Here is a 27,429-nt window from a genome sequence, read left to right as displayed (position 1 = left end):
CGGCTGCCAACAACCCCAGGTCATCTGCGAAGGCGATTAGGGATACTTCCTCAGAGTAACCCAGTCTCAAAAGTGATATTCCATAAGAGTGGGCTTAAAATAGACCCCTGGAGTACGCCTGTCTGCATATGGAGTACAATGTAACCTTTTTCTGTAGTCGTCAGTAGTTCTCTGTCCCGAAGATAGTCTGCGATCGTCGCTCTTAAGTACGGGCTAATATTTCTGTCATTCATAGCTGCCATAATTTCTGACCAAGATATGCTACTGAAAGCATTGCGGACATCCAGGAGGACCATCAAGGGGATCTTTCTGTTTCTCCAGGTGCCCGCACTGCATGTATCTATCCATTTCGTCACTTGTCGAAGGGCATCCAGAGTGGACTTGTCTTGAATAAATCCATATTGGGACGGAGCTAGCCCTCCTGCCGTGCTCAGTTCTTCCGAGATCCTCTCCGCTAATAGTCTCTCATATACTTTCCCTATCTAGGGAAACATCAAGGTAGCAGGCAGATCTGTCGGAAAGTTGGAACTCGACCGCTCTGTGATGTTTTGAAAATCCATAGGAGTTTTCCCCGTTTCCAAGTGACTGGGAAACAACCCGCTCTCAGGGCTTTATTTATCGCTTCAAGTGTAAGCCAGGGGAGTCTTCCAGTCAGCCCCTTCAGTAGTCCCCCCGGAACCCAGTCTCGTCCTGGGCTCTTCTTGCTGCTGGTCCGAGATATGCGATACTGCCCGGTGAAATTCATCCGTGCTGAAGCGTCTTTCCTCGTCGCATTTGATGTTTACTTGGAAGTCTTACAGCTCGTTCCGCCTGATCCCTGGTGAACAGAGAGAGGAGCGCACCAAACCTCTTCATCAATATCCGATATGCCCTCCTTCACGTGACGTGATGTCAATGACAACTCCGAACCCCCTACCAACAAAGGTCGGGACGCCCGGGCTATTCAGACCGTCACGTCCAATGAAGCAAGGGACGCTGTAAATCTGTAATCACGTCTGGTCAACCTCATGCTCCCGAGTTTGAAAGATTCCGCGGTAAAATCTCTCGAGAGAACAACTGGCCGCTCCGCCAACCTCATCAGATCTTCTAAGTCCTGTAGGAATTCTGTGAACCTCTCATCACTGCTATTCGGAGAAATATAGTTACTGACTATTACGTACAGATATAGAGTTATCGCAATGAAGCCTCTGCCAGCTTTAACTTCCATTATTGCCCAACGATTAGACACATTTAATACTGCTGCGTCCTTATTGACGTCAGCATACCAATCCCCGGAGGAGATCACCTTCTTGTTGGGCTCCGATACCAGTAAAAAGTCAATTTCTCTCTCGACCGCCGAATGCCACACAACGTCTTCGGCAGTCGCTCTCCTATTCACGTTGATCTGTAAAAAGTTCATGATTTCCGTGAATCACAATTCCGGCCTCCAGTCCGGTGTCCAAATTTATCACAATCCAAGCACTTTCTTGGTTCTCTACAAACTGCCGCTCTAGGTCCTGCCCCACCGCATTTACAGCATAAGTCGGAGCGGTTGGGACCTCTTATTCCATCGTTCTATGTTCAAGACTCCAGCATCTAAAACATTTTATTTCATCCACACTGGGTTCGACAAGGCAGCTGTGCCAACCACTACTTACTCTCTGCTTACTAGCAAGTACCTTAACCCCTCTGGCGGGGAGTAGGACCGTAGCTCTTTATGTTCCCCCATAAGCCGACCTCAACGACGCCACTTTGACCAGAACGTCTGCACTTATTTCTTTGCTTATTGCAGTAGCGTCCAAATCCAAATCCTTAACATGAAATGCTCTCATATGAGTATTTTGGGGACCCTCGCCAATCACCGCTTCCTCAATCTTCGAACCCACACGTCTCATTTACCTATTCTCGCTTCGCGGGTGATTAAGCAATTCTAATTTCCATAGTATCTCTGCCGTTCTGCTCTTCTTCACGGAGAGGATGACCTCCACCAATTCCTCCCCGAAGCCGCTCTTCACCTGTTTTAATAACTTAGCATACGATACATCCGGCTTCTGGACTATTACTACCGAAGAGGCCGAGTCCATGAGGAATTTTTTTCTTCGGCTCCCTGCCTATGAGATAAAGGGGCTGTTTTTCTTTCATTTCTTGTTCCCTCTTGCTCCAGAATTCTATTAACTTATTGAACTTTACACCAGTTTCATCGTTTGAGGCAATGATTAGCAATCTGCCCTTATCCGCATTCGCAACACGGTGGAGTGCTTTGTAGATTTATCGGGCTAACATCGCGTTGTCCTCCTCCACAGCTATCGCGAATACCGTGTACTTGTCTTCATCTTCAGGGTAGTAAATTTCTACACTCCTCGAATCCCGGACGATCGTGCCGCTGGGTATATTAGCACCCGGGTCGAGGCGTCTACCAATGCCCGGTGCCAGCTCCTGAATGGAATCCATGTAACGACTTTTTAACCGTATCTCCTTAGCGATAAAAAAAAAACACGAAACCCTTCAACTTCACTCGCAGGGAAACCACGCGACACCTCCACCTTCTGGAATAAATCCTTCTGCCAATGCATTTTGATGACATCTTAAAAATCACCGGGGCTTAACACCAGCTGTATTATTGCCCTCTTCTTGGTCCGTATTTGAGCACCTTTAGCGTCTTTTCCTGAACCCGTTTCAGTCTGCGTCTCTTTGTTAAACCCCGGGTTTGGGAGAGAAATTTGAGGAAAGATTTCATCAAAGTTCAACATGTTTAGCCTTTTCCAAAATTTGGTTGGCGCACTGTTTAATTTCAAATTTTATATTTATGTGTTGCCGGAACAGGCTTACCATCTGATAAATTTCTATCATTAAATGATCCGTATCATATCTGTCTGATATATCGCCTTCACTATCTTCAATTATGTCCACTTTTTGTTTAGGAGGTCGCTCCTTAAATACTTCCTTCTTTTTACAGAGTCGCACTTCTTCAGTTCAGGTGGAAAAGACAGAGACATTTCAGAAGAGACAGTTCACTTATATTGTAAAAAATTAAAAATAAGTAAAATCTACTTCATTCAATTCTTTAATTTATTATACAACCCCAAACATAAATCTTCGTTTAAAAACTACAGCAGAGCTCGGCTACAAACCAGTGATTTAGCCCCATTGTGTTGTTTTCGTTTAAATGTATGTATGTTTGTTTGTATGTGTTTGATGCACGTTTAGAAGTATGTAAATCCAACTAAGTCTGATTTTGAGGATACTCCACTTTGTTGGTTAGATAAGGTTGAAAAATATGATGATGATGGAAATGTGAAGTTGAAATTGATATTTAATCTAAGCATAAAACAGAATACTCTTCTGGGGAAAACTGGGATATAGAAAGGGAAAATGAAAAGAACATAATTCACAGAAAAAAATATATTAAAAAACTTTTTAAAAACCACTCTTATATTAAATGCATTAAAAAGTAGAACATAAAAAATACGTAAAAAGAATTTTTAAAACACCACTCTTAAATTAAACACACTAAAAGGTAAAAAAACATTTTTAGGACAGTATCTCAGAATGAATTTGATAACAAGCTTTGATGGTGATACGTAAGATGATGTGAAAGTCATAGCTTCAAATTAAAAATTTGATGTTTTTGCCAATTTTATCATAAGCATGATGAATGGCCTAAAGAGTGGGGTGCTAACATGAGCACCCCACTCAAAAAAATAACTTTTTGACAATCTTGGTCTACAATTAGAACGTGCAGATATGGACGAGGATTTTACAAAACTTCCAACAAATATTCATCATCACAGAAGAAGATTATTATCAAATCAAACAATGAATAATGAAGGAATACAACCACTGCCACTAAAACCAAGAAAAATATTCACTGCCCATGATCAAAGGAGAGAAAATCTAAAAACTAATGTTTGTTAACTCAATTAACATAGCTTTGATTTATGTAAGAGCTGTAAGTATTAATATTAAATACTATTTTATTAATGTCTTAATAAAGTTTTTTAAACATTAAACTGTATATAATGAAAAAGTATGTTCTGTTTTTTCTAATGAAGAATGTTATTTTGGTAGTTAACAAAGCATTAAGGGAATTTGGAGGGTCACTATTCATTTTATCAGATTTATTCTTAAAATGACCCTGTCAAGGCACCCAAAGTTCCTTTTATCATTTGACGTTCACTTCAAGGCTGAAATAAAGCGTCTAAAAACTGAAGAAATTTGAGTTATGTCTGAGTTTGATATTAAAGCAATAACTTATTGGTAAGTTATCAACAAAGGCTTTCCCTGCTCACGGATTTTTATAGTCGATCTCTATATTTTAACTATATACACCGACAAACTAAGTGATTAATTTTGAAGTCATTTTTGTTACAAAAATTGGATGCTATTTTCTGACTATTGCTCAAAAACCCTATGTAATTTAAACACAAAGTTTCTGACACATATCAGAAATAACAATAAATGGAACATTTATTATTCCATTTTTTGCACCTTCATCTATTCTAGCAATGAGGATTTTCATATTCTGATTTTCCTTACTTTTGTCATCATAAAAGCTTCAATATCTTCTTCATATCTTTGGTTTTTAAATCACATGTTCTAACAATCTGTTTGACTCGGGTAATAATTTGAGCTGAAACTTTTATACCGACCAATTATTCCCCTTACTTGTTTATTTAATAATGTTTTTTTTCAGTATTGTAGTACTTTTTAGCAAATTTCTCATAACTTTATGTTTACCAATTTCTAATTAATAACAGCGGTTAACTTAACATCACTATTTGCATTCTCAATAAAATTTCATATCCACTTTTCACTGTTAACATTATCTGGGCCTACAACCTACCAAAATAGTAAAATTTTATAAAACACAAATTAAATACACTTAACATAACTATTCACAGAACTGAAAATAAAAAAGAATTCTCTAAAAAAACTTACACAATCTGGCCGCTTAGCATCCAAAATAGTATGTTTTTTAAAAATTAAAATAATAATAAAGTAAACCGTTAAAATTTTGTGTCCATTCAAACTCATAAACGTTAAAAAGAAATATTAATAAAAAAGTTCTTAAACAATAAACGTTAACTTGAACCTAATAAAGACAAGTTATTAGAATGTCTGAAATGCGTCCTTGGGATTGCATATTGTTTAAGAAATTGTTATTATTTAATTATGTCACTAAAATAAAAATTAATAAATTAAGTATAACATTTTTTACTACAAAATAGTAAAGACGAAAACTATTAAAAATAGTAACATTTATAAATTCTTAAATTTGAGAAGTTTAAAAATTCATATTTGAAATTTATTAAATCAACACGTTAAACTTTGCTTTCCTAAAATTGTTTATATCGGCAATAAAAGATGTTTACTGATCACAGTCAGTAATTTTTTAATGTTTAGATATACATTGTAGGTGATAAGTTTTATACTTTTTTTAAAAATAATAGCTACTAAAAATTAATGACTAATTATTTTTGCCATTTAGCTTATCTTAATTTACGTACATTTGATATAAATTATTAATGTAGCAGAGCCAAATAAAATTATGTTTTATATTAGGGTTTGTAATAAAATTAACTGTAAGAAAGTGCACTTAAATTTGTGTGAACAACAAAAAGAAACAATTACATTTTATGAGGGTTGGCTATTTTTAACATTGTGATCATCACTTTTATAGTAAGTGATATCTTCTGTGAAAAATTTTATTGGCAAATTATGTCAGTACTAATAGTTTCATGAAGCGGGAACAAAACATGTTGATTTATTTGCACTGTAGCAGTTGAAAATTTAAAATGTATAATGGCTCCTGAAATGTTTTGTATCACTTTCATTTGGATTTTCTTCAACTTTTTAATTGTATGTTAAAATCTTAAGCTTATATAATTTGCTTTTCTATCATAATACTTAACAATACTTTTAGACTGATTATTATTACTTCCTTAATTTAATTTGAGAAGTATTGATGTTTTTCAAAATATAAGATATTCATACTTACTATCTTTAGTACATGTAAATGAAATTTGACAAATTTTTAGTTAAATTCTCAATATAAATAAGGACCTTTAGTCTGTATTATTAATTAATATACATAAAATGTTTTATACTATATGTTTCCCCTATGCAGTTCCATTTTGTTAGACAGCATTGTAATTAAAATGGTTGTAATCATCAATTTATAATGCTTTATATTTGGTTTAATCTGTCAGACTAATTCATACTGAGATCATAATAAAGAATTTCCTCAGACATTATCGATTTCATTATCTTCCACTTTTGATTTCAAAGTATTATGGAATAATATTTTTCTTTCTCTTCAGTATTTCTATGTCCTTTTAGCTCTTTCTTCTCAACTTAACAGTGCTCTTCTATGTAGAAATCTGATATATTTTGTATATGCTATTTAAAAATATTATTCTTTTCTTGTGCATGTTAGTTTACCACAATTATTTTCTTCTCTGCATCACCAAATCCATTTTCAACCAATCTTCCTTAATAAGTCTACCTTTTCTATTTAACTATTTTTTGTACTATGTGGATAAAATTTTTTCTTAATGTATATTATAACCTTGTCATAATTTACATTTTTATACTTAATGCATTCATCTACCGATAGCAAATATATTTCTCTTTAATGAATCTTGTCATTAATGATTGTTTGTTTTCTACCCAGAGCCTCCACTTCTATCTTAGTTGCTTTTATTTTATCAAATATTGATTTTTAGTTTTTATCTATCTCAATTTTTAATCGATCTGTTTATTTCCTAGTAAATCCATTATTATAATAACTTCTAAGAATTAATCCTAAAATTTTGTTGAAATCTTACCTAATTTGATCATTTGACCAACTACGTTCTACTCTTTATTCACAGCTTTTTTTTTTTTGGCTCTTTAATTTCAACCTACTCTCAATCATTACAAAATTATAATCAAAATCAGCGATTTTGTATACATGTTAATTCACTCCTAAACTTATGTTTTTGAGTGACTCATGAATCTCCTTTAATGATTTGTAAAGAGCTTTGCCAATTAATATCAAAATTCAATAATTAAATTTTAAAAATGCAATATTTAAAATAATAACGTCCTTCCATTTTCCAGAATTTTAGTTTTTTAATGACTTTTCTATTTCTAGTTTTTAATTATCGTCAAAGACATTTTTCTAAGTTGGTTTTAATCCATTAACATAATAAATTTAATTTTTGTTAATATTAGATTTTAAAAACATGTGAACACATGTGTAAATAAAGTAGAATAATAAAAATAACTATAAAAATAAGAAAAATTAAATGAAATTATTAATAATAAAATTGACATTCATGTCAACATTTTAAAGTTAAATATAAAAAATGAAAAAAATAAACGTATAATAAAGTTTTCTTTTACTGTACATTTCAAGCAGATTTGTGCTAAGATTTAAAGTTATTCATTATTATGACATTTTTTTAAAAATAACGATAAAACAAAGGGTATAAAATTTGTGAATAATTTTACTTGTTTTAATTTTCCTGATGCTAACCTTTTAAATATCAGTTACACACATATTATATTACCAGTTCATAAATTCAATTGTTATTTTTACCAGTCCAAGTTAGTTTTCATTTTCGTAATTTAATGCATGAAGTAATATAATTGCATAGCACTTATTTTAAGTAATTTCTCTTGGCCAAAATTAAACATCATTTTTATGATATTTAATATAGGCCAAGGAAATCGTGAAAATGTATGCATAACAACATTTGTATACCTATACAAAGTTGGCAAGCAATTTTTTGTGATTAATTATTTACCAATAGTATGACTTGCATAACATTAAAAACACTGTAAACAATAATATAAGTAATAACAATAATGCAAAGTTGTCTGTGACATGTTGTTATGAGTAAATATTTTAATTTTTCACATGACCATAATTAAGGAAAATTAAACTTTCTTTCTTTTATCAGTCTGTAACACTAATAAAGAAATTAATGGCCAAATCTCTAATTTTTTTTTAGATAAGATTCAGATATTTCTGTTTACTTGTGAGGGATACTTTTCTAGGAGATTTATACCTTGTTGCAAATCAAAATTGCTAATTTATCACTTAAATCATTGAACTATAAAAAAAAATTCACAAATTTATTTTACACACATACAAATGATTTTTATCATTGCATTGGTAGATTTTTAATAACTGTAAAAAAAATATATTGTTTACGGGTAGTAATAAATGAATTATAAACAATTCATTAATAATTTAGTTTACTCAGTTAATTTACTCTGAAATTATAATAATTAAATTTTGTGCAGATTGATTAGATGACAAAGGGCTGGATAATTTATGCATGCATGGATGAATGTGTGTTAACATTTGTCAGCAAAGCATTTACTTAATTTTTCATCTAGCTGAAATACCTTTAGATTTGTCTTTTACACACTGTTACACTGTTAATTTTTAATGATCTAATAACATCACGCTATGTTGAAGCTCATAAATATTTTAATTTCCTATTCATTAGATTGTATCGACTAACTTAACAAATAAAAATAATTTCTGTAAAAAAGTAAATTTATATAAAACATTGTCTAGATTGTTGGAATAATGCTTCTAGAAGATAATGTGTTTGTAATTCAAACACATTATTTGGTACCTTTCTCAGGGGTGTAACAGATAATGGTGTTAATAACAATTATCTTAAATTAATTAAGAAACCATTCTAGTATATATTCAAATAATGCATTTATCTGCCTTGTGTGTGCTCATTAAGTATGGATTTTTTATCAAATTTTTTGCATTTGTAAATTTTTATTTTTTTTTATTTTTTTATTTAATTTACAATTTAAAACTTACATGATCATCCGTCAGACCTAAGTCTGTCGACAGATATACTAAAGAATTATTATTACATTATTAAGTGGTTAATGCAATAACCAATTTTATGTAACAACTAAAGATATTATTAGTTTTATAATAGTTATAATAGTAGTACAATTATAAAAATTAATTTAACAAAATTAAACTATATATTTAAAAACTAGTGAACAAATTATTTCTTTAATATTTGTGATGTATTAGATTTAGTAACTAAAACTATATTCAAGAAACAAAACTATACTTAATTACAACAACGAATTATACAATTAATATCTTGTTGCAACAATTACATAAAGAAAATAAATAACTAAACTTTAACCATTCAACAATACATTATTTATTGATTTACAATAATTATCAACATTAAAATAATAACTATAATCATGTTATAATTGTCTGAACTGCCAGTATAAATCCAACATGAATCCTGTTAGTAGTTAATGCCCACTCAATGAGAAGTTTTTTTAAATCATTTTTTTCCATTTTTACATTATTGAGGTGATTCGGTAAAGAATTAAGTAATGCAGGACAACGTACTTCTTTAATCGTTTACTGTAAGTATTATTATATCTATCAGTGATAAAGCTCATTGCTCTCAAATTGTATCCACTTTCTACATTTACCCTGTATTCACTGTTGTAAAAGTTCTTAAAAATAATTAAGAATTTAAATAGACCTCTAGCTGACAGAAACCTTGTAAGATTATTTAAATTAGTGTCATAATTGTTATCAGAATCATAAAGAGCAATATCTTTGAGGACCCTATTTTGTATTAAATTTATTTTATTTATGAGATAATCTGCGGCTGATCCCTGTGCTGTCAAGCCGTATCGAATAACAGATTCAAACAAGGATGAATAGAGTAAGCGTTGACAGTGAATCGGTAATAGGGGTGAGATGTGGAATTTCATAGCAACCACTCTTAAATTTTTACGTATATGTTTTATATGGTGATCCCATCTAAAAAAAGAGTCAAAATGTACACCCAAATATTTGTATTTGTCAGCATTCTGGAGATGTTCTCAATTACAGTTTATGTGGTAATTTTTTATACAGTCACATGTATGACAAATAATTTTTATCGGTCTTTGGGATCGAAGATAAGGAGATCTTACTTCTCCTTCGCTTTTCGTATTTCAATATTAATTTTATTTCTATATAATACGGAATCTTTTCGAATTTCCAGGTTAGCTGGTGCTTTTTACCATTTTTTGAACAGTTTGTCTCTATACTTTATTTTATTTAGAATGTCATCCGTCATCCATGGTTTTTTTCTATTTTGAATTTTAATCCTATCAGTATTTCTGCGAACTAAAGAACTGTTATACACAGAATTAATTATATCAACGAATTTCTCATATGCAGATGGATTATTATCCATCTTATTACCTAAGGTGTCATAATTTATGCTATCTAACTTATATCTAATTAAGGCATTATCTAAGTAAAATGAACCAAGACTGTCATCCATCGATCGTCGGGATGAATTCTTGTACAACAGATCTGCTATTACCACATAGCGATCAGAAATTTTAGTTTCAATTACTCCAGAAAAAACGTATCAGGAAAGCCTCTAATAAAAATGTGATCTATACAAGATCTAACAATTACCCCATCTCTTATTTCCTCCCTCGTTATATCAGATATGCAACACATGAATCCCGTTGTATGTAATAAGGTTTGATAGTAACTAACTACAGTATTTTCCTTAGTAACATCAATGTTCATATCTCCGATTAAGACCGCATTATTATTATTACAATTATGTAGAATATTTTCAAGATAATGTAAAAATTCATGAACATTTAAATCTGGCGGTCTGTAAAAGCATATTAACGTCCGTTAAAATATTAATCTCCGTATATTAATGTCCGTAAAATCATCGGTCTTAACGCCCAATTTTACTGATACCTGAATGCATAATAGTTCACAACTTGAGACAGTCAAATCCAACATTATTCTTTCAGCACTGAGTGTGCTACGACAAAGAATTAAAATACCACCACCAGACCTAATATTCCGGACACAGTGATAGGAGTCATAGCCATTAATCTGATAAAAATCGATTAAACTTATTTCATTATCCGTAATGTTTATTTCCGTGAGAACTATCAAATCTACGTTACTATTACCTAGGTGAAACAAGAATTCATCCCGATGACCGCGAATAGTCCTAATATTTAAATGAAGTATACTCAGTTTCGATAAACTGGAGTAATCTTGCGAAAATTCGTCTAGGTTCGAGCAGTAATTATCAATAACCAAAAACCGGCCATTAAAAATATTATTTTCATTAATGTTTTCCATTTCAATAGAGATTCGAAAATATGTCTAAAACGCACAGATTACATAAGCTATACAGATTATAAGATTATATAATTTGTAAACATAATATAAACATTTTATTTAGAAACATATAAATTTTATTTGTAAAGACTAATTTAATACTAATCGTTGTTATGACTAATGTCTTATCTACGCAAAAACACAGTATAACCGATTTTGTTAAAGGGGTGGGAGAACATATATTCGATAGAACAAACGCTCGAATAAGATCGTAAATTTCAGTGTTCAAAGTAGTTCATGACTTTTATGATTCATTAAAATTTGCATTTTGTGGTTAATAGTTTGTACTTGTCGACAGTTTCTACGCGTTGATTTGCAAATGTAGATTCTAATATTTTATATAAAATATAACTTTTTTTTTATAAAAAATATTAATATATTTTATTAAATTGTATAAATACCTCAACTTTCACAATTTTTCTCACAAATAAATACAACTCACATATTGACTGTGTACACACACACACACACACACACACACACACACACACACACTCACTCAATCTCACATTATACATGTAACACACACCATACTACACACCATTTCTCAACCTGTGGGACACGCACCCCTAGGGGAATGTGATAACACTAAATGGGAGGAGTGAGCATATAAAAATTTGAGCATATTGCAGAACTCTAATCTACATTTAGATGTTAGATGAAGCTTCTACACAAGATTTTGAATTGTATGGGTAAACTTATTCCTCTTGTAATATTGTTAAACTATATTTTTGATATTTCTCCTTCATTTGAATGCCAGTGACAAAACAGCTTCGTATACACTTACAAGTTTATAACAACTTCATTCTATTTCTTTATCCACTGAAATCACACTGTTTGCTCTACCATAATGTGTTCATCTACCATTCCAGTTCAAAGAAGCATTCAATTAGATTTTGCGCATTTTGATACATGACTGAGGTATGTCAAGATGGTTTATGTGAAACAACTCTGAAACTCAGAGTTTCAAAATCATGAAGCAACAATTGCTACATATTTTTGAGAAAAATAATAAGTGATGATTATTCTGGTATAAAATATTACAGGATTAACACTATTGATAAAATTATTTTGAAAAATTGTACTATACATCTTTAGATACTGTTACTTCACTTAAAAGTAAAGGACTAGTGCCCACTATTTTCAACAGTCAAATATATGCTCCAAAGGCCATGATTATTTTTCCATGTGAAAATTTGAAAATATAAAAGGGCAACATTTTTTTTTAAATTTTTAAGAACTTAACAGATGTAGTCTACATAAACTGAGTAGAACACTCACTCCCTTCATCATTCCATAAGTTCTAATGGCTGGAAACATAAACAACTCAGAAAAATTTTATAAAGTTTGTTAATGTTATGCTTTTACCATAAACTATTCAATTTTTTTTTGTCTTCAGTTATTTGACTGGTTTGATGCAGCTCTCCAAGATTCCCTATCTAGTGCTAGTCGTTTCATTTTGGTATACCCCTTACATCCTACATCCCTAACAATTTGTTTTACATATTCCAAACGTTGCCTGCCTACATATTTATCCTTCTACCAGTCCCTCCAATATTAAAGCGACTATTCCAAGATGCCTTAATATGTGGCCTATAAGTCTGTCTCTTCTTTTAGTTATATTTTTCTAAATGCTTCTTTCTTCATCTATTTACCGCAGTACCTCTTCATTTGTCACTTCATCCACCCACCTGATTTTTAACATTCTCCTATAGCACCACATTTCAAAAGCTTCTAATCTTTTCTTCTCAGATACTCTGATCGTCCAAGCTTCACTTCCATATAAAGCGACGCTCCAAACATATACTTTCAAAAATCTTTTCTGACATTTAAATTAATTTTTGATGTAAACAAATTGTATTTCTGACTGAAGGCTCATTTCGCCTGTGATATTCAGCATTTTATATCGCTCCTGCTTTGTCCATCTTTAATAATTCTACTTCCCAAATAACAAAATTCTTCTACCTCCATAATCTTTTCTCCTATTTTCACATTCAGTGGTCCATCTTTGTTATTTCTACTACATTTCATTACTTTCATTTTGTTCTTGTTTAATTTCATGCGGTAGTTCTTGCGTAGGACTTCATCCATGTCATTCATTGTTTCTTCTAAATCCTTTTTACTCTCAGCTAGAATTACTATATCATCAGCAAATCATAGCATCTTTAACTTTTCACCTTGTACTGTTACCCCGAAACTAAATTGTGAAACTATAACTCTTTAATATATTCCACCCACTTATCGACTTTACCTTTCGTATTAAAAATCGGTGTACCATCTTTGTTTAACACATTATTAGATTTTAATTTATGTACCCCAAAATTTTCCTTAACTTTCCTGTATGCCACGTCTATTTTACCAATGTTCATTTCTCTTTCCACTTCTGAGCACTTTTCTTTAATCCACTCTTCTTTCGCCAGTTTGCACTTCCTGTTTATAGCATTTCTTAATTGCCGATAGTTCCTTTTACTTTCTTCATCACTAGCATTCTTATATTTTCTACGTTCATCCATCAGCTGCAATATATCGTCTGAAACCCAAGGTTTTCTACCAGTTCTCTTTGTTCCGCTTAAGTTTGCTTCTGCTGATTTAAGAATTTGCTTTTTAACATTCTCCCATTCTTCTTCTACATTTTCTACCTTATCTTTTTTACTCAGACCTCTTGCGATGTCCTCCTCAAAAATCTTCTTTACCTCCTCTTCCTCAAGCTTCTCTAAATTCCACCGATTCATCTGACACCTTTTCTTCAGGTTTTTAAACCCCAACCTAAATTTCAATATCACTAAATTATGGTCGCTATCAATGTCTACTCCAGGGTATGTTTTACAGTCAACGAGTTGATTTCTAAATCTTTGCTTAACCATAATTCTATCTGATACCTTGCAGTATCACCTGGCTTTTTCCATGTGTATATTCTTCTATTATTATTTTTAAATTGGGTGTTGGCAATTACTAAATTATATTTTGAGCAAAACTCTATAAGTCGGTCCCCTCTTTCATTCCTTTTGCCTGCCCGTATTCACCCACTCCTTCCTTGCCTTTTCCAATGCTTGCATTCCAATCTCCAACTTTTATTAAATTTTCATCTCCTTTTATGTGTTTAATTGCGTTGTCAATTTCTTTGTATACACACTCTACTTCATCATCATCATCATCTTTGGTCCAGCTACTCTCGGCAAGGTCTCATGATTCATAGAGGGAGACTTGAATAAGTAAACAAATAATATATCAAATAGTATTATAAAGTTATGACCACCTAACATTTAATTAACTAATCAATTTAATTCTACTGAAACTATCTTTGCCACCTCTCAAATTAATAATATTATTAAACTATGGCAGATACACTCCCAATACATCTTTCTCATCCCCATTCTTGGATATCCTTATTAGTTTTAAATTTATAAATCTATAATTTCAGAAAAGCCTACTCTGAACTTCCTTTCCTTTTCCCAAACTTTTCCCAACTTTTAAGTTATTGATAAATCTAAAAACTTGTCACAAGGTATCTGTGATTAACTGTTAAGAAACATTTTCACTTTTCAACAATCATAAGCACTTAAAATCATATCTTATAAATCCAAGATTGTAAAGAAATGTTACAGATAATGAAAAAAACTAGAACTCTTTAGCAGCTCTAAATAAACAAAGACATAAAACCACATTCTAGATGACCAAACAAAATTTAAACCACACTTTCACACACCTGCACACACACACACACAAACATTCTCTTTCTTTGTTTTTGAATTCATAAAAAAAATCAAATACTAGCACTACATCCAGTCACAACATATTTCCAATAGCATCCAAGAGCAACTCAATATCTAACTACCTTAAGTAATTATGTAAAATTTGTATTTTTTCATGCTTATGAACTGTAATATTTATTGATAAAATTTGTTGAAATTAATTATTTTTATTGATTACCAATTATTTATTATTACTAATTTTTTGATATCAATTATTATTTGGTTCATTTTATTTTAAAGTTAAAAAAGTAATAATGTGCTGAGTGTTGTAATGGATATAGTACTGCTGGATACAGGGTTTTTTATGACATATTCAGAGAGTGGTGGGGTGAGTGAGTGGGAAAGTGAATGCATATATATGTAGTTCTCTCTCTCTTTCTAACTGAGTGGGTCATACTGCAGTACCAGCCAACAGAAAAAGGCAAAGAAATAGGAATTTGTGGATGTGTACTTACAACTGCAGCTCATTAAGCAATGAAATGTGATTGAAGGAACTAGAAGAAGAGTGGAGAAATGTTAAATGGGATGTTTTTGGATTGAGTGAAGTTTGACGGCGAGATGAAAATTACCTACAGTTACAGTATGGTAATATGTTTTACCAGTAGAAAATTTTAATGTAAATACAAATAATGTTTAATTTCTGATTAATAAGTATATTAAGGATAGAGTCAATAAAATAGAGGGTATATAACATCATGTGTCTGGGTTTGAACTCCAATTAACAGAATGTTACGAACTGCTAATAACACAATCATATCTACCAATATTGGATCATGCAGATGAGGAAGTCGAGTCAGTATGTGAAGATATTACTAGACTTCTGGAGAGGGAAAACAACTGTCACTTTAGAATAAATATGGGGGGGGGGTTTAATGCAGAAGTGGGTACAATGGCAACATGATGATAGAGTAGAAGGCAAATTTGGCTTGGGATTGAGAAATGAGAGCTGTGGTACACTTGTTCAATTTGCTGAATCTTCTAATGTGTATGTCATGAACACTTCCTTTAATAAGCATCCCAACAGATGATGGTGAAATCATGATTATGTATGATGAAATCGAGATAGATTTTATTTTGTGTAACCTACAGCACATTGTCCAGGATGTATTTGTTTTAAATAGATTTGACACAGATGGTGACCACAAACTAGTTAGAGACAGAATTTTTTCGAATGTTCAGCTTGATAGAAGAAACTAACTGAAAAGAAATGGGAAATGATCAACTTTGGGCATTTAGAGGAAAAGCTAAAACAATTCTAAGAACTGCTTTCTAAACAAGTAGTTTCTAATGATAATTTGCATTTAGCTGAGAGTTATTTATAGAAACAGCAAAGGAAATTGCTGGGACCATCAAACCAAGCTGGAAAGGAAACTTGTCTGAAGGAATTAAAGAACTTTTAAAGAAAAGAAATGAAAGGGCTGAACCAATTCAACATCGTTATATACTGAAGTTTGTAAGACTGTTAGAAGAGAATTAAGGAGGGCATCAAAAACTGTAATGAAAGGCTTGTGAGGACAGCTACTGAGAATAAGGAAGCTACAGAATGCAAGCTTATAAAGATATAAAGATGCTGCGATTTGCTGATGATATAGTAATTCTAGCCGAAAGTAAAAAGGATTTAGAAGAAACAATGAACGGCATAGATGAAGTCCTACGCAAGAACTATCGCATGAAAATAAACAAGAACAAAACAAAAGTAATGAAATGTAGTAGAAATAACAAACATGGACCGCTGAATGTGAAAATAGGAGGAGAAAAGATTATGGAGGTAGAAGAATTTTGTTATTTGGGAAGTAGAATTACTAAAGATGGACGAAGCAGGAGCGATATAAAATGCCGAATAGCACAAGCGAAACGAGCCTTCAGTAAGAAATATAATTTGTTTACATCAAAAACTAATTTAAATGTCAGGAAAATATTTTTGAAAGTGTATGTTTGGAGTGTCGCTTTATATGGAAGTGAAACTTGGACGATCAGAGTATCTGAGAAAAAAAAAAGCTTTTGAAATGCGGTGCTATAGGAGAATGTTAAAAATCAGATGGGTGGATAAAGTGACAAATGAAGAGGTATTGCGACAAATAGATGAAGAAAGAAGCATTTGGAAAAATATAGTTAAAAGAAGAGACAGACTTATAGGCCACATACTAAGGCATCCTGGAATAGTCGCTTTAATATTGGAAGGACAGGTAGAAAGGAAAAATTGTGTAGGCAGGCCACGTTTGGAATATGTAAAACAAATTGTTAGGGATGTAGGATGTAGAGGGTATACTGAAATGAAACGACTAGCACTAGATAGGGAATCTTGGAGAGCTGCATCAAACCATCAAATGACTGAAGACAAAAAAAAAACAGAATGGTTAAACAGAGACTTTTGTTGGGGAAAAGACAACTGTTTGCTCTAACTGAGAATGATAAACGGCTAACAACCAAAAGGGACATTCTATATTACACAGAAGTATTCTATGAATGCCTGTACAAGGAGAAAGAGAAAATTTTGAAAATGTCAAAGAATGAGCAACACATACCAGAAATTCTTCCCTGTGGTATTAGAACAGCAATAAAATATATGAAGAACAGCAAAACAGTACTGAATGATGGACTGTCCAAGTCAATGGAACAAATCATTAATAATTCTTCTACACAAAAAAGGTAGTACCAAGGATATAAAAAATTACCGCCTAACATGTCTTCTTCCAGTTGTCCAGAAGTCTTCTCAGAAGTCATTAATAACCAAATAAATAGATTACTGATGTAACCAACCAAAACAGCAATCTGGCTTTCGTGATGGATTCAGTACTAAACATAGACACAGACTATGTTTAAATTCTGAATAATATCTACAAAGAATTGCCAGAACTTGATAATGTTGGAGAAAATACTAATAAGTTTAAAATTGAAAGAGGGGTGAAACAAAGTAACTCAATATTCCCAAAGATATTTACAGTGATTCTAGAAATGGCATTTAAAAAGCTCAATTGGGATGATAAGCATGTAGGCATCAAAATTAATGAAGAACATCCTGACTTCCCCATAGGGGAAGACATGCGTCATGTGACAATCTCAGTCGCCACAACACCCCCTCAATTCTTAGCCCTGATGGGCTATAACAGAGGTCATCTTTTAGACTCTCTAAACCTGATAACACAACTGAAAGAATCGCGGCTGAATAATCTAATAATCTTATTCCTTCAAAGGAGATAAAACACGAAAATAAAACGCCACAAGCTAAGAAAAAATGCCAACAAAGCAACGGCGATCTTACAATTAAACCAATCCTATTTAATTTTTTTTTAATATAGCCTTTTTTTGTTTATTTTTTTATATCTTTATTGTTTCCTTTTTTTATTATAATTTTTATAATAAAATCCACAATGAGAATCCACAACTCCTCGTCTTTATAATATAAGCCTAGCCTAAACATATACCTCAGCTAACAATGATAATATAATACGAGTATCCCTAGCAAAACAGGACGCCCATCCAACAAAACAGATCAAACATCGATAAATTCACTTAAGCGTGTATAATCAAATGATCATAACATTAAACAGATAGAATCACTAACCCAATCTAACCTAACGCGAAACATCAGTGGAATCACATAATACATATTTCATAATATAATTACAGCACATGTAGTGATAACCCAACCGTATTGTCACATAAGTGAAATCACATAAAACACGTCGATGAATCGCGACTTCAATAGCAGTCTGCGACTCAACGTATTACCGTCAATATTATTGGTAACTATGGATAAAACTGTGTCTCTTCCTCAGTTTTCTTTTTCACGATTGCCCTGATAAACGTAGCCGCAACAGCTCAGAACCTCTTGTTCCTTAGCACTGTCTCTCCGATACTGTTCGTGGAAATTGGACCCACTTCTTGGACAACTTGCGTTCTCAACAGCTTCCATTTAGGGCACACAAAAATCGCGTGTTCGGCAGAATCGACTGCTGCCGAGCAATACACTCACAGGTGTCTCTCCTCCCCCTCTCAAACAGATAGGAGTTAAATCACCCGTGCCGCGAAAGAACTAAGATAGAAGTCCAGCTTCCCCGAATCTTCTATCCATCCAGTTCTGCACGCTAGGCAGCAGCTTTCTTGTCCATCGTCCTATTAGGGAACCCTCCCATCTACTCTGCAAGGAAGCCAGCAGGTGTCGGATCCTAGCCTGAAATCGGATCTAGAAATCTAGCCTGGTTTCTGTTCTTGCCTTCCTACCTCTCCTTCCTCTCCTTTCTCTCCTTATCTAGCAGGTCGAGAGAAGGAAGCACGGAAAGGAACATAGCTGCCTCAAACGAAACGGTACAGTAGGCTGAGACCACCCACATCGCCATTCTTCTTCGTATCCGCTCCAGCATACTCCTGTGTAGGCGGGGCAGTACACAGCCCCGCCTACACACCGCAACTCCGTATAGCATTAGGGAGTCCACTACCGATACCAGCAGACGTCTCTTCAACTGACGTGGTCCCCCAACGTTTTCCATAATGAGGCAAAAGGCCGAACCTGTTCTTTCAGCGTCGTCGGCGTTCTCCCTGATGTGTACCGGTAAGTCAATCTCTTGTCTAGCCAGATACCCAGGTACTTTACCGCCGGAGCCAGTACCACGACAGTGCACCTAACAGAGAAGGTCACGTCTCCTCCTCCCGGTAAAGACAATGCCACTTGCAAACCGGTAGCGTCGAACCAGTCCATGATATTCTTGACTGCATCGTCGGCCTTGGGCATCAGTTCCGCCTCCGTACGAGCAACTACCAGTAGGGCAAGATCTGCGCCCCCTGAGGCAGTTCGAACCTGAGAACCGGGTCGTAGGCCAAGTTCCATAATAAAGGCCCAAGAACGGAATCCTGCGACATATCCGCAGTCACCACTCTTATAACCAGATCCCGTCCGAATCTTAGACTATCTTTCTTTCACTGAGGTAGTCGTGAAGAATCCTCCTCAAACAATCATTGACTCTCCTCCTCTCCAAGGCTTCTATTACGAAGCCCCATGGCAACGTGTTGAACGCGTTTCTGATATCGAATAATATCAGACCCGTGGTCTTTCTAGTTCTACGGGTACCTCTCGATGCCTCCTTGATGATACCAACTACCTTCGAGACCGCGTCGATTTTTGACTTGCCCTAATGGAAGTTGTAGTGACTATCCGCGAGGCCACCGTTGACCACGATCTCTTCTTTAAGCTTCGAAAGCAGTAATCGTTCGAACAGTTTCCCTCCTGCGTTAAGAAGACAAATCGGACGATACGCCGCAAGCTCCTCGGCTGGCCTACCCGGCTTCCTAATCAAAACCAGCCTCGCTTCCTTCCATTCCACCGGGAATAACTCGGAGGACAAAAGGACGGTCATAAAGTTCGCGACCAGTCGCGGGGCTACGTCCACAAGTGTCATTAATATTAACTTTAATGCAACTATATTATTAATGTTAAGATTAATTTTATACAATGTAAAAAAAAATTACAGTTAAATTTTCAACTTGTTACAGGGTTCAAGTATATTGCATTCATGCACAGAATCTAATGGAATTATATTACAAAATGTCAACTGTCGTAAGTATAACGCAGAATAACTATGTTAAGTTCAACTTTGAGTCGCTTACTTGTACCGATAAAATACTAAAATGAGATAAAATGTTAAATCATACCTAACAATATTAGTAGTAAGTAGATAACACTTTTTTTTCTTTTTTTACTTCGGAGGAGAGGAAATCTATAACAGACACCATCCGCCTGCACAGATGGTAGTGTTGGGCTCTTACCGACTAAAACTCATCCACCTCTACGACACATAAAGATCAGACCCGCCATAAGTACACCACAGTCTCCGGTGGGAATAGCAGGATCGCCTGTTAGAAAGGGAGTGGCAACTCCCTTTCTAACAGGCGATAACATGATCCTTTGAATATCATGAACATTTTATCTTTGATAACATGTTCCTTTCTCCCTCAAGGAACTCAGCGGAGTTCCATGAGTATCGACGGAAGACGTACAAACGCGTCCGGCCTAATTCAGCCTGCTCTAATCTAACCTAATCTGGCTTAATCTAATCTAATTGACGCAGATGGATACCCCTATCCCCGCAAACTCCCCCATCCTACTTTCCAGCTCCCTTCTCCGCAATCTCGAAGACTGCATTCCACTTCTTGGCCCCAGCGAGCATGACACCGATTATGTTACTCGTGATTAGTGGGCCCGTTACCGCTGTACACCATGCCATTGTGTTTGTCCACCTTTTTCTTTTTTTTTTTTTTTTTCCCCCTACTCTCCCCGACCGGATATCCAATTAAGTATACTCAGTCGGGGAGAGTGTCCTTTTACTCTCAAAGGAGGCGTCCCCCACCCTCCGGCTATAGGTCCGGCACGGCAGGTTGGCCTCCCCGGTCTCGGATCTTTTGTTTTACATTGCCTGCCTCTAATCCCCCGCTTTAGAGCCAAGGTCCGGCTATGCCGTCCCCCAGCGCCTCAGCAGGGAACCGGGACTCGGTCTTTACGCCTTTGGCCTCTAATCGACAGCGCCGACCCCATAAAGAACCTAGGCTCCCGCAGGGACGACCCCGCCGACCGGGACTTGGTCTTTTATTTTAACCCAAACTCAAACTGACTCAAACTCAATCTGTGTTTGTCCACCTATCGCACACGAAAATCACATGCTCGATATCATCAAGGGTGCCACAATATGGACATAATTCGTTTTCGCTGCCAGTGCTTCCGCAAAAATTAATTTTGAACCTCCAAAAAAATAAACAAGTTGTATTTGGTTATATTTTTATTAAAATATAATAGTAATTCCATAAATAATAAAACATCTTTAAAAAACAGTTATACATAATATCTCCTAAATACAATGTACTTCTAAAAAACTATATTTTTAACCCGCATTAAATATATAAAATTACAAACAAAGTGAAATTTTATAAATTATATAAAATTAGAAAAAAATGAGTCATTAATTTTAACCAACTCGTTAAGAAAAAAGGACTATCTCCCTAATTTGGCGTGTATGGAAAAAATGATTAACAAGTATTATTATCTATTTATTGTTATAAAAGATGAATTATTTTTTTCGAGATTTTAAAACTGCAAAATCTCTTAAATCTTTTTTCCATTTCGTTTACAATTTTTGTTTCTATTGATATAAGAGATAAATTACGTAAACGTTTTTCCACAGTGGACTTTCTTAAATAATTTTTAATTTATAAAAAGATCTTTCCGCTGTAGCCACAGTGACAGGTAATGTTAATAATAAAAATAGGGCGGTTAGAAAATCTGAAAAAATGATGACAATACTTAACTATTAACAGTTCAGAAAATTCTTTCATATTGTGACATTTCATCTCTCAGCATGACAGTTAACAGTATTAACTGCATAAAACAATTATTTCTTAAATCTTCTGGGTAATTTGACTGAAACGTCGCGGCATATTTTTAAATTTCCGCTTCAATTAATTTCGCTAAATTTTCTGATAACATAATGAAAATAAATTTGTGATATCATTTATTTCTTTATACCGTTTTTGAATTTGATTAATAACTAGATCTAGAATTTCATTAAACACATTTACCCGGAAAATGTCATCTCCATTATCAAATCTATAGTCGATAAATCGTCAAAATATTTTTTTACTATTCTTTGTCTTCTCCAAAAAAAAAGTTGGAATGATATTCCATTTAGCTGCTACCTGCTTGCTTCATTTTTCGAAGAAGTGTACATATTTCTATATTGTTGTAAATTCTTATATGCTGTTTATAAAAATTTTGTTGTCGTCATAAGGTCTAAATTTTTTGATTCTAATGACTTAGAAGCCAAGATTGTTTCACTCAAAATTTGTGATAAAATTTCGCAGAGAAAACAAATTCAAATTTATTCATTTTTTTTTTTTGTATAAGCTGAGGTGCTTCTTTTCGTTCTTTTTTTACTATTTTTGAAAATTAATTCAGAAAGAGCTTTCAGTATATCAACAAAAAGTAATTTGATTGTCGCAAGTGAAGTGTATATTCCAGCACCACGAGTAGGATTTATTTTTTTCAATGTAATCTGTGTATCACCTGTAAATTATGACCGTTTTTTTTTTTTTTTGTCTTCAGTCTTTTGACTGGTTTGATGCAGCTCTCCAAGATTCCCTATCTAGTGCCAGTCGTTTCATTTCAGTATACCCTCTACATCCTACATCCCCAACAATTTGTTTTACATACTCCAAACGTGGCCTGCCTACACAATTTTTCCCTTCTACCTGTCCTTCCAATATTAAAGCGACTATTCCAGGATGCCTTAGTATGTGGCCTATAAGTCTGTCTCTTCTTTTAACTATATTTTTCCAAATGCTTCTTTCTTCATCTGTTTGCCGCAATACCTCTTCATTTGTCACTTTATCCACCCGTCTGATTTTTAACATTCTCCTATAGCACCACATTTCAAAAGCTTCTAATCTTTTCTTCTCATATACTCCGATTGTCCAAGTTTCACTTCCATATAAAGCGACGCTCCAAACATACACTTTCAAAAATCTTTTCCTGACATTTAAATTAATTTTTGATGTAAACAAATTATATTTCTTAGTGAAGGCTCGTTTAGCTTGTGCTATTCGGCATTTTATATCGCTCCTGCTTCGTCCATCTTTAGTAATTTTACTTCCCAAATAACAAAATTCTTCTACCTCCATAATCTTTTCTCCTCCTATTTTCACATTCAGCGGTCCATCTTTGTTATTTCTACTACATTTCATTACTTTTGTTTTGTTCTTGTTTATTTTCATGCGATAGTTCTTGCGTAGGACTTCATCTATGCCGTTCATTGTTTCTTCTAAATCCTTTTTACTCTCGGCTAGAATTACTATATCATCAGCAAATCGTAGCATCTTTATCTTTTCACCTTGTACTGTTACTCCGAATCTAAATTGTTCTTTAACATCATTAACTGCTAGTTCCATGTAAAGATTAAAAAGTAACAGAGATAGGGAACATCCTTGTCGGACTCCCTTTCTTATTAGGGCTTCTTTCTTATGTTCTTCAATTGTTATTGTTGCTGTTTGGTTCCTGTACATGTTAGCAATTGTTCTTCTATCTCTGTATTTGAACCCTAATTTTTTTTAAATGCTGAACATTTTATTCCAGTCTACGTTATCGAATGCCTTTTCTAGGTCTATAAACGCCAAGTATGTCGGTTTGTTTTTCTTTAATCTTCCTTCTACTATTAATCTGAGGCCTAAAATTGCTTCCCTTGTCCCTATACTTTTCCTGAAACCAAATTGGTCTTCTCCTAACACTTCTTCCACTCTCCTCTCAATTATGACCGTAAGAATCCCCTTTTAATATTATAACTAAAAAAGATGTAAATATTTCCCACAGTTGTAAAAAATTCAGAAACTACATTACAACTTTTTACTGTATGATTAATAATTAAATTTAAATTATAAGATACGCAATGAATGTACATCGCATTAGGTTGGTATTTTTTAAAAGGAACCTGGACTCCCTGAAATGCTCCACTCATAACCATCATATCCATCCCCTACATTTGCTTAATTTTATGTTATATTTTTCCAGAAAATTTATTGTTTCTTTACATTGTTTCTTTGTTTGTGAAATTCAAAAACCCCAAAAAATTTATTTTATATCTATGCAGATTGGTTCGTCTCTTTATTTTTAATAATTTTTATAAATCTAAATATTCGACTAAGTTGTTTTTTTTTTTTATAGCTAGTAGTAAAATATGTGCATTACTCGTATTAGATATTAGAATTTCTAATATCACACGTTTTCAAACGTGTTGCAAGGCAATGAATAATTTCATCTTGAGTTTGATAACATAAATATTTGGTAGTTCCATGCGGTTTTTCTATAATTTCTTGATAACATTATCATATTTTTATAAAATTTGTACTTGGGTCAAAAAATTACCTTTACACACTTCGAACGTTTAACGATGGAGAACGAAATTCCAAGGATTTTTTTTAGAAAGAACTAATATTATATTAACAAGTTGTTCTAAATCTTAGACCCAAAAATTGGATTCATATCGTATTTGCTCTTCTAAATTTTTATCGAATGAATCGTTATTTTTCCATTTTTGATAGATGTAGTAAAAATGAACATGCTGTTTATTTTTTTCATGAAGTGTTATCTTTTTGGAAAGATCTTTCCAGTCTCTAATTCCTTGTGTTCGCCAATTATCATTCATTTCTTTTAAAAACAACCAACAAGTTTCGCTGTATACTGCATCCAATTTAGGAGAATTGGATGCAATTGTACTATGAACTAATTGAAAGGGTGTGGCTTTCAATTAGTACATATTTCGTTGAAGTTTTATAAAAACTCTGAAAAACACCGATTATTTTGCGCTGGATCTCGTTTAAATGGTCCTTGAGATCTACATGAGTCAGATAATATAATTTTTTTTTTCATATCGTTTGTCAACATTTTATTTGGAAAATTAAAAAAAGCAGTTGAAAATGACGCAGTACTCTCAATTTCAGTATTTAAAACTTGTTGAGTAAATGTGATTGAATATTCCTGTATCTTCCCATGAATCTGTATCTTCCCAGGAGGGAAAATCTGTTACCAGTAGCCCGTACTACTCCCTATGTGGGGTTTCCTACCAAAGCAGGGACCCACTAAAAACCCTCCCCCTTTCACACCACGTAGTGATGGAATCACCGGAAGGTTTACCGTCGTCACCACGTGTGTCTTCGAGATCTCCTGGATTCGACCTCAAATGAACGCTTTCAGCGTCTCGCGAGGGCACCCAGCCGCGACGATCCTGTTGAATCCCCGCTACCTACCTCCGCGGGTTATACTTTCATCCTCATTCTCGGGCTTACTTCCTTACATCAGGGGTGTTCTTTTTCCAGTTTTTTTGGCAAGGACGCGTCTGAACCATTTTCGCATCGGTTCCAACCCTCTACCAACCCAATCATAGTTTCCAGTTCTTCTGGGGAAACTTCCCTTTCAAATGGGTACTCCGACGCCCATCTGGAGCACCTTAGAAACGTATGTATTACGTCCTCCTCTTAGTAACAGTATTGGCACATCGGCATCTCTCGCCTCGCCCTGGCGCGGAGGTAGACCTAACGATCCATGGCCCAACCACTAGGTCGTTCAGAAGTCCGCTTCCCCGTTCCCCCTTGTTTAACCAGGTCTCAGTGCATGAAAATCGATGCGTCCATTTTCCATTGCTGTCGCTGTCCCACCTTTCTTGCCATCTTCTTATCAGTTCCCTCCTGGCTTCTGCAGTGTGCATCCAGGTATCTGTCAAGATACCAGTGATCACCAGAACTGCCCCTAACGAGGTCGTCCTATATGCCGACGTCACACGCAGCGCCAGACTGTAGTATTCGCTGTGCATCCGAGCTCTGTTACGTTTCTTTTTCAGGGCATTACACCAAACTGGGGCCGCATATAACATAGCCGAAACAACCGTAGCCGCAATGACCCTTCTTTTGGAGTCTCGGGGACCAAACAAATTCCCAATAAAAGCAACCACCGAGGATGTAACTCTCTCCACCTTCTTGCATGTTTCTATGACATGTGCGGTGGACCCCCCCGTCCCGACAAGCCATACTAAGTCAAGTACTTAGGATGTAATTGACTCTTGTCGAGGGGGTCACATCAATGCCCTCCAGCCTCGCTGAGATCCGAGGAATCCTTCTTTACCCAGTCATCTGTAACATAGTTTTTATACGCGGAGACACCTCTAGCCCTCTCGCCTTCATTTTGGAACAACTCAGCATTCTAGAATTCCATTTTCGTCTTTATCATTAATGTTATTGCCCAACTTTTCATCCTTTGCAGTTGTGTTTTTGTTTTCTGGCTTCGTTGTAGCAGGTTTTAGGAAGTTTATTAATATTACTACTTTTGATAAGCATTCCTGCTCTTTTCTTAACCTTCTTCTTTTAGTTGGAATAAAACGCATGTAAAATTTTGTTATAATATTTCAGTTGTTGTACCGCACACAGCTCACCACCCCACTACCGCATGATCGCGTACTGGATACTTGTCCGGATCTGGGAACCAGATCCCGCCTCACACCTCGCAGCCTCACTGTCTTCATGGTTATTTTCATTGGATTGCAATAACCGTATCTACAGTTACGGAGCTGACGGTTTATTTAAAAACGCTAATAAGACTTAAAACCTTCAACAAAATTTTAATTTAAAAGCTTAAGCGTTTGAGAAAAACAGGCGTTGCGGCTCCGAATGTTTCTACGCGCGCGAGACCGTTAACCCGTCAGTCTCCTCGGCAAAAATACGAGTTGCCCGTGTGCTCCGGAACCTCCGATACATTCAGACATGCTGTTCGTCTGCGAGGTACTGCGGACAAGTATCCAGTACGCGATCATGCGGTAGTGGGGTGGTGAGCTGTGTGCGGTACAACGATCAATTCAGCTATGATACAGTAATATTAATACACACACATAGCCACCGTTTCTATATCATCGTTGCAGTCTACGATACACGATTGCCTATCCTGCCCCTTCCCTCTTCATATTCTCTCTT

The 27,429-nt window shown here is 34.5% G+C and overlaps 1 protein-coding gene across 1 annotated transcript in view; it reads left to right on the top strand.

Annotated features, from left to right (window-relative positions):
• The first annotated feature begins 5,720 nt into the window (after positions 1-5,720).
• Positions 5,721-27,429, top strand: part of LOC142317467 (venom protease-like) — an 81,115-nt gene continuing 59,406 nt past the window's right edge. The window contains exons 1-2 of the mRNA XM_075354034.1: positions 5,721-5,838; positions 20,425-20,488. Coding sequence (XP_075210149.1) covers positions 5,782-5,838; positions 20,425-20,488 — 121 coding nt within the window. The 5' untranslated portion in view covers positions 5,721-5,781. The remainder of the gene's footprint in view (positions 5,839-20,424; positions 20,489-27,429) is intronic.

The sequence above is a fragment of the Lycorma delicatula genome, chromosome 1, assembly GCF_047948215.1.
Source record: "Lycorma delicatula isolate Av1 chromosome 1, ASM4794821v1, whole genome shotgun sequence".
Lineage (NCBI taxonomy): Eukaryota > Metazoa > Arthropoda > Insecta > Hemiptera > Fulgoridae > Lycorma > Lycorma delicatula.
This window is presented reverse-complemented; position numbering and strand designations above follow the sequence as displayed.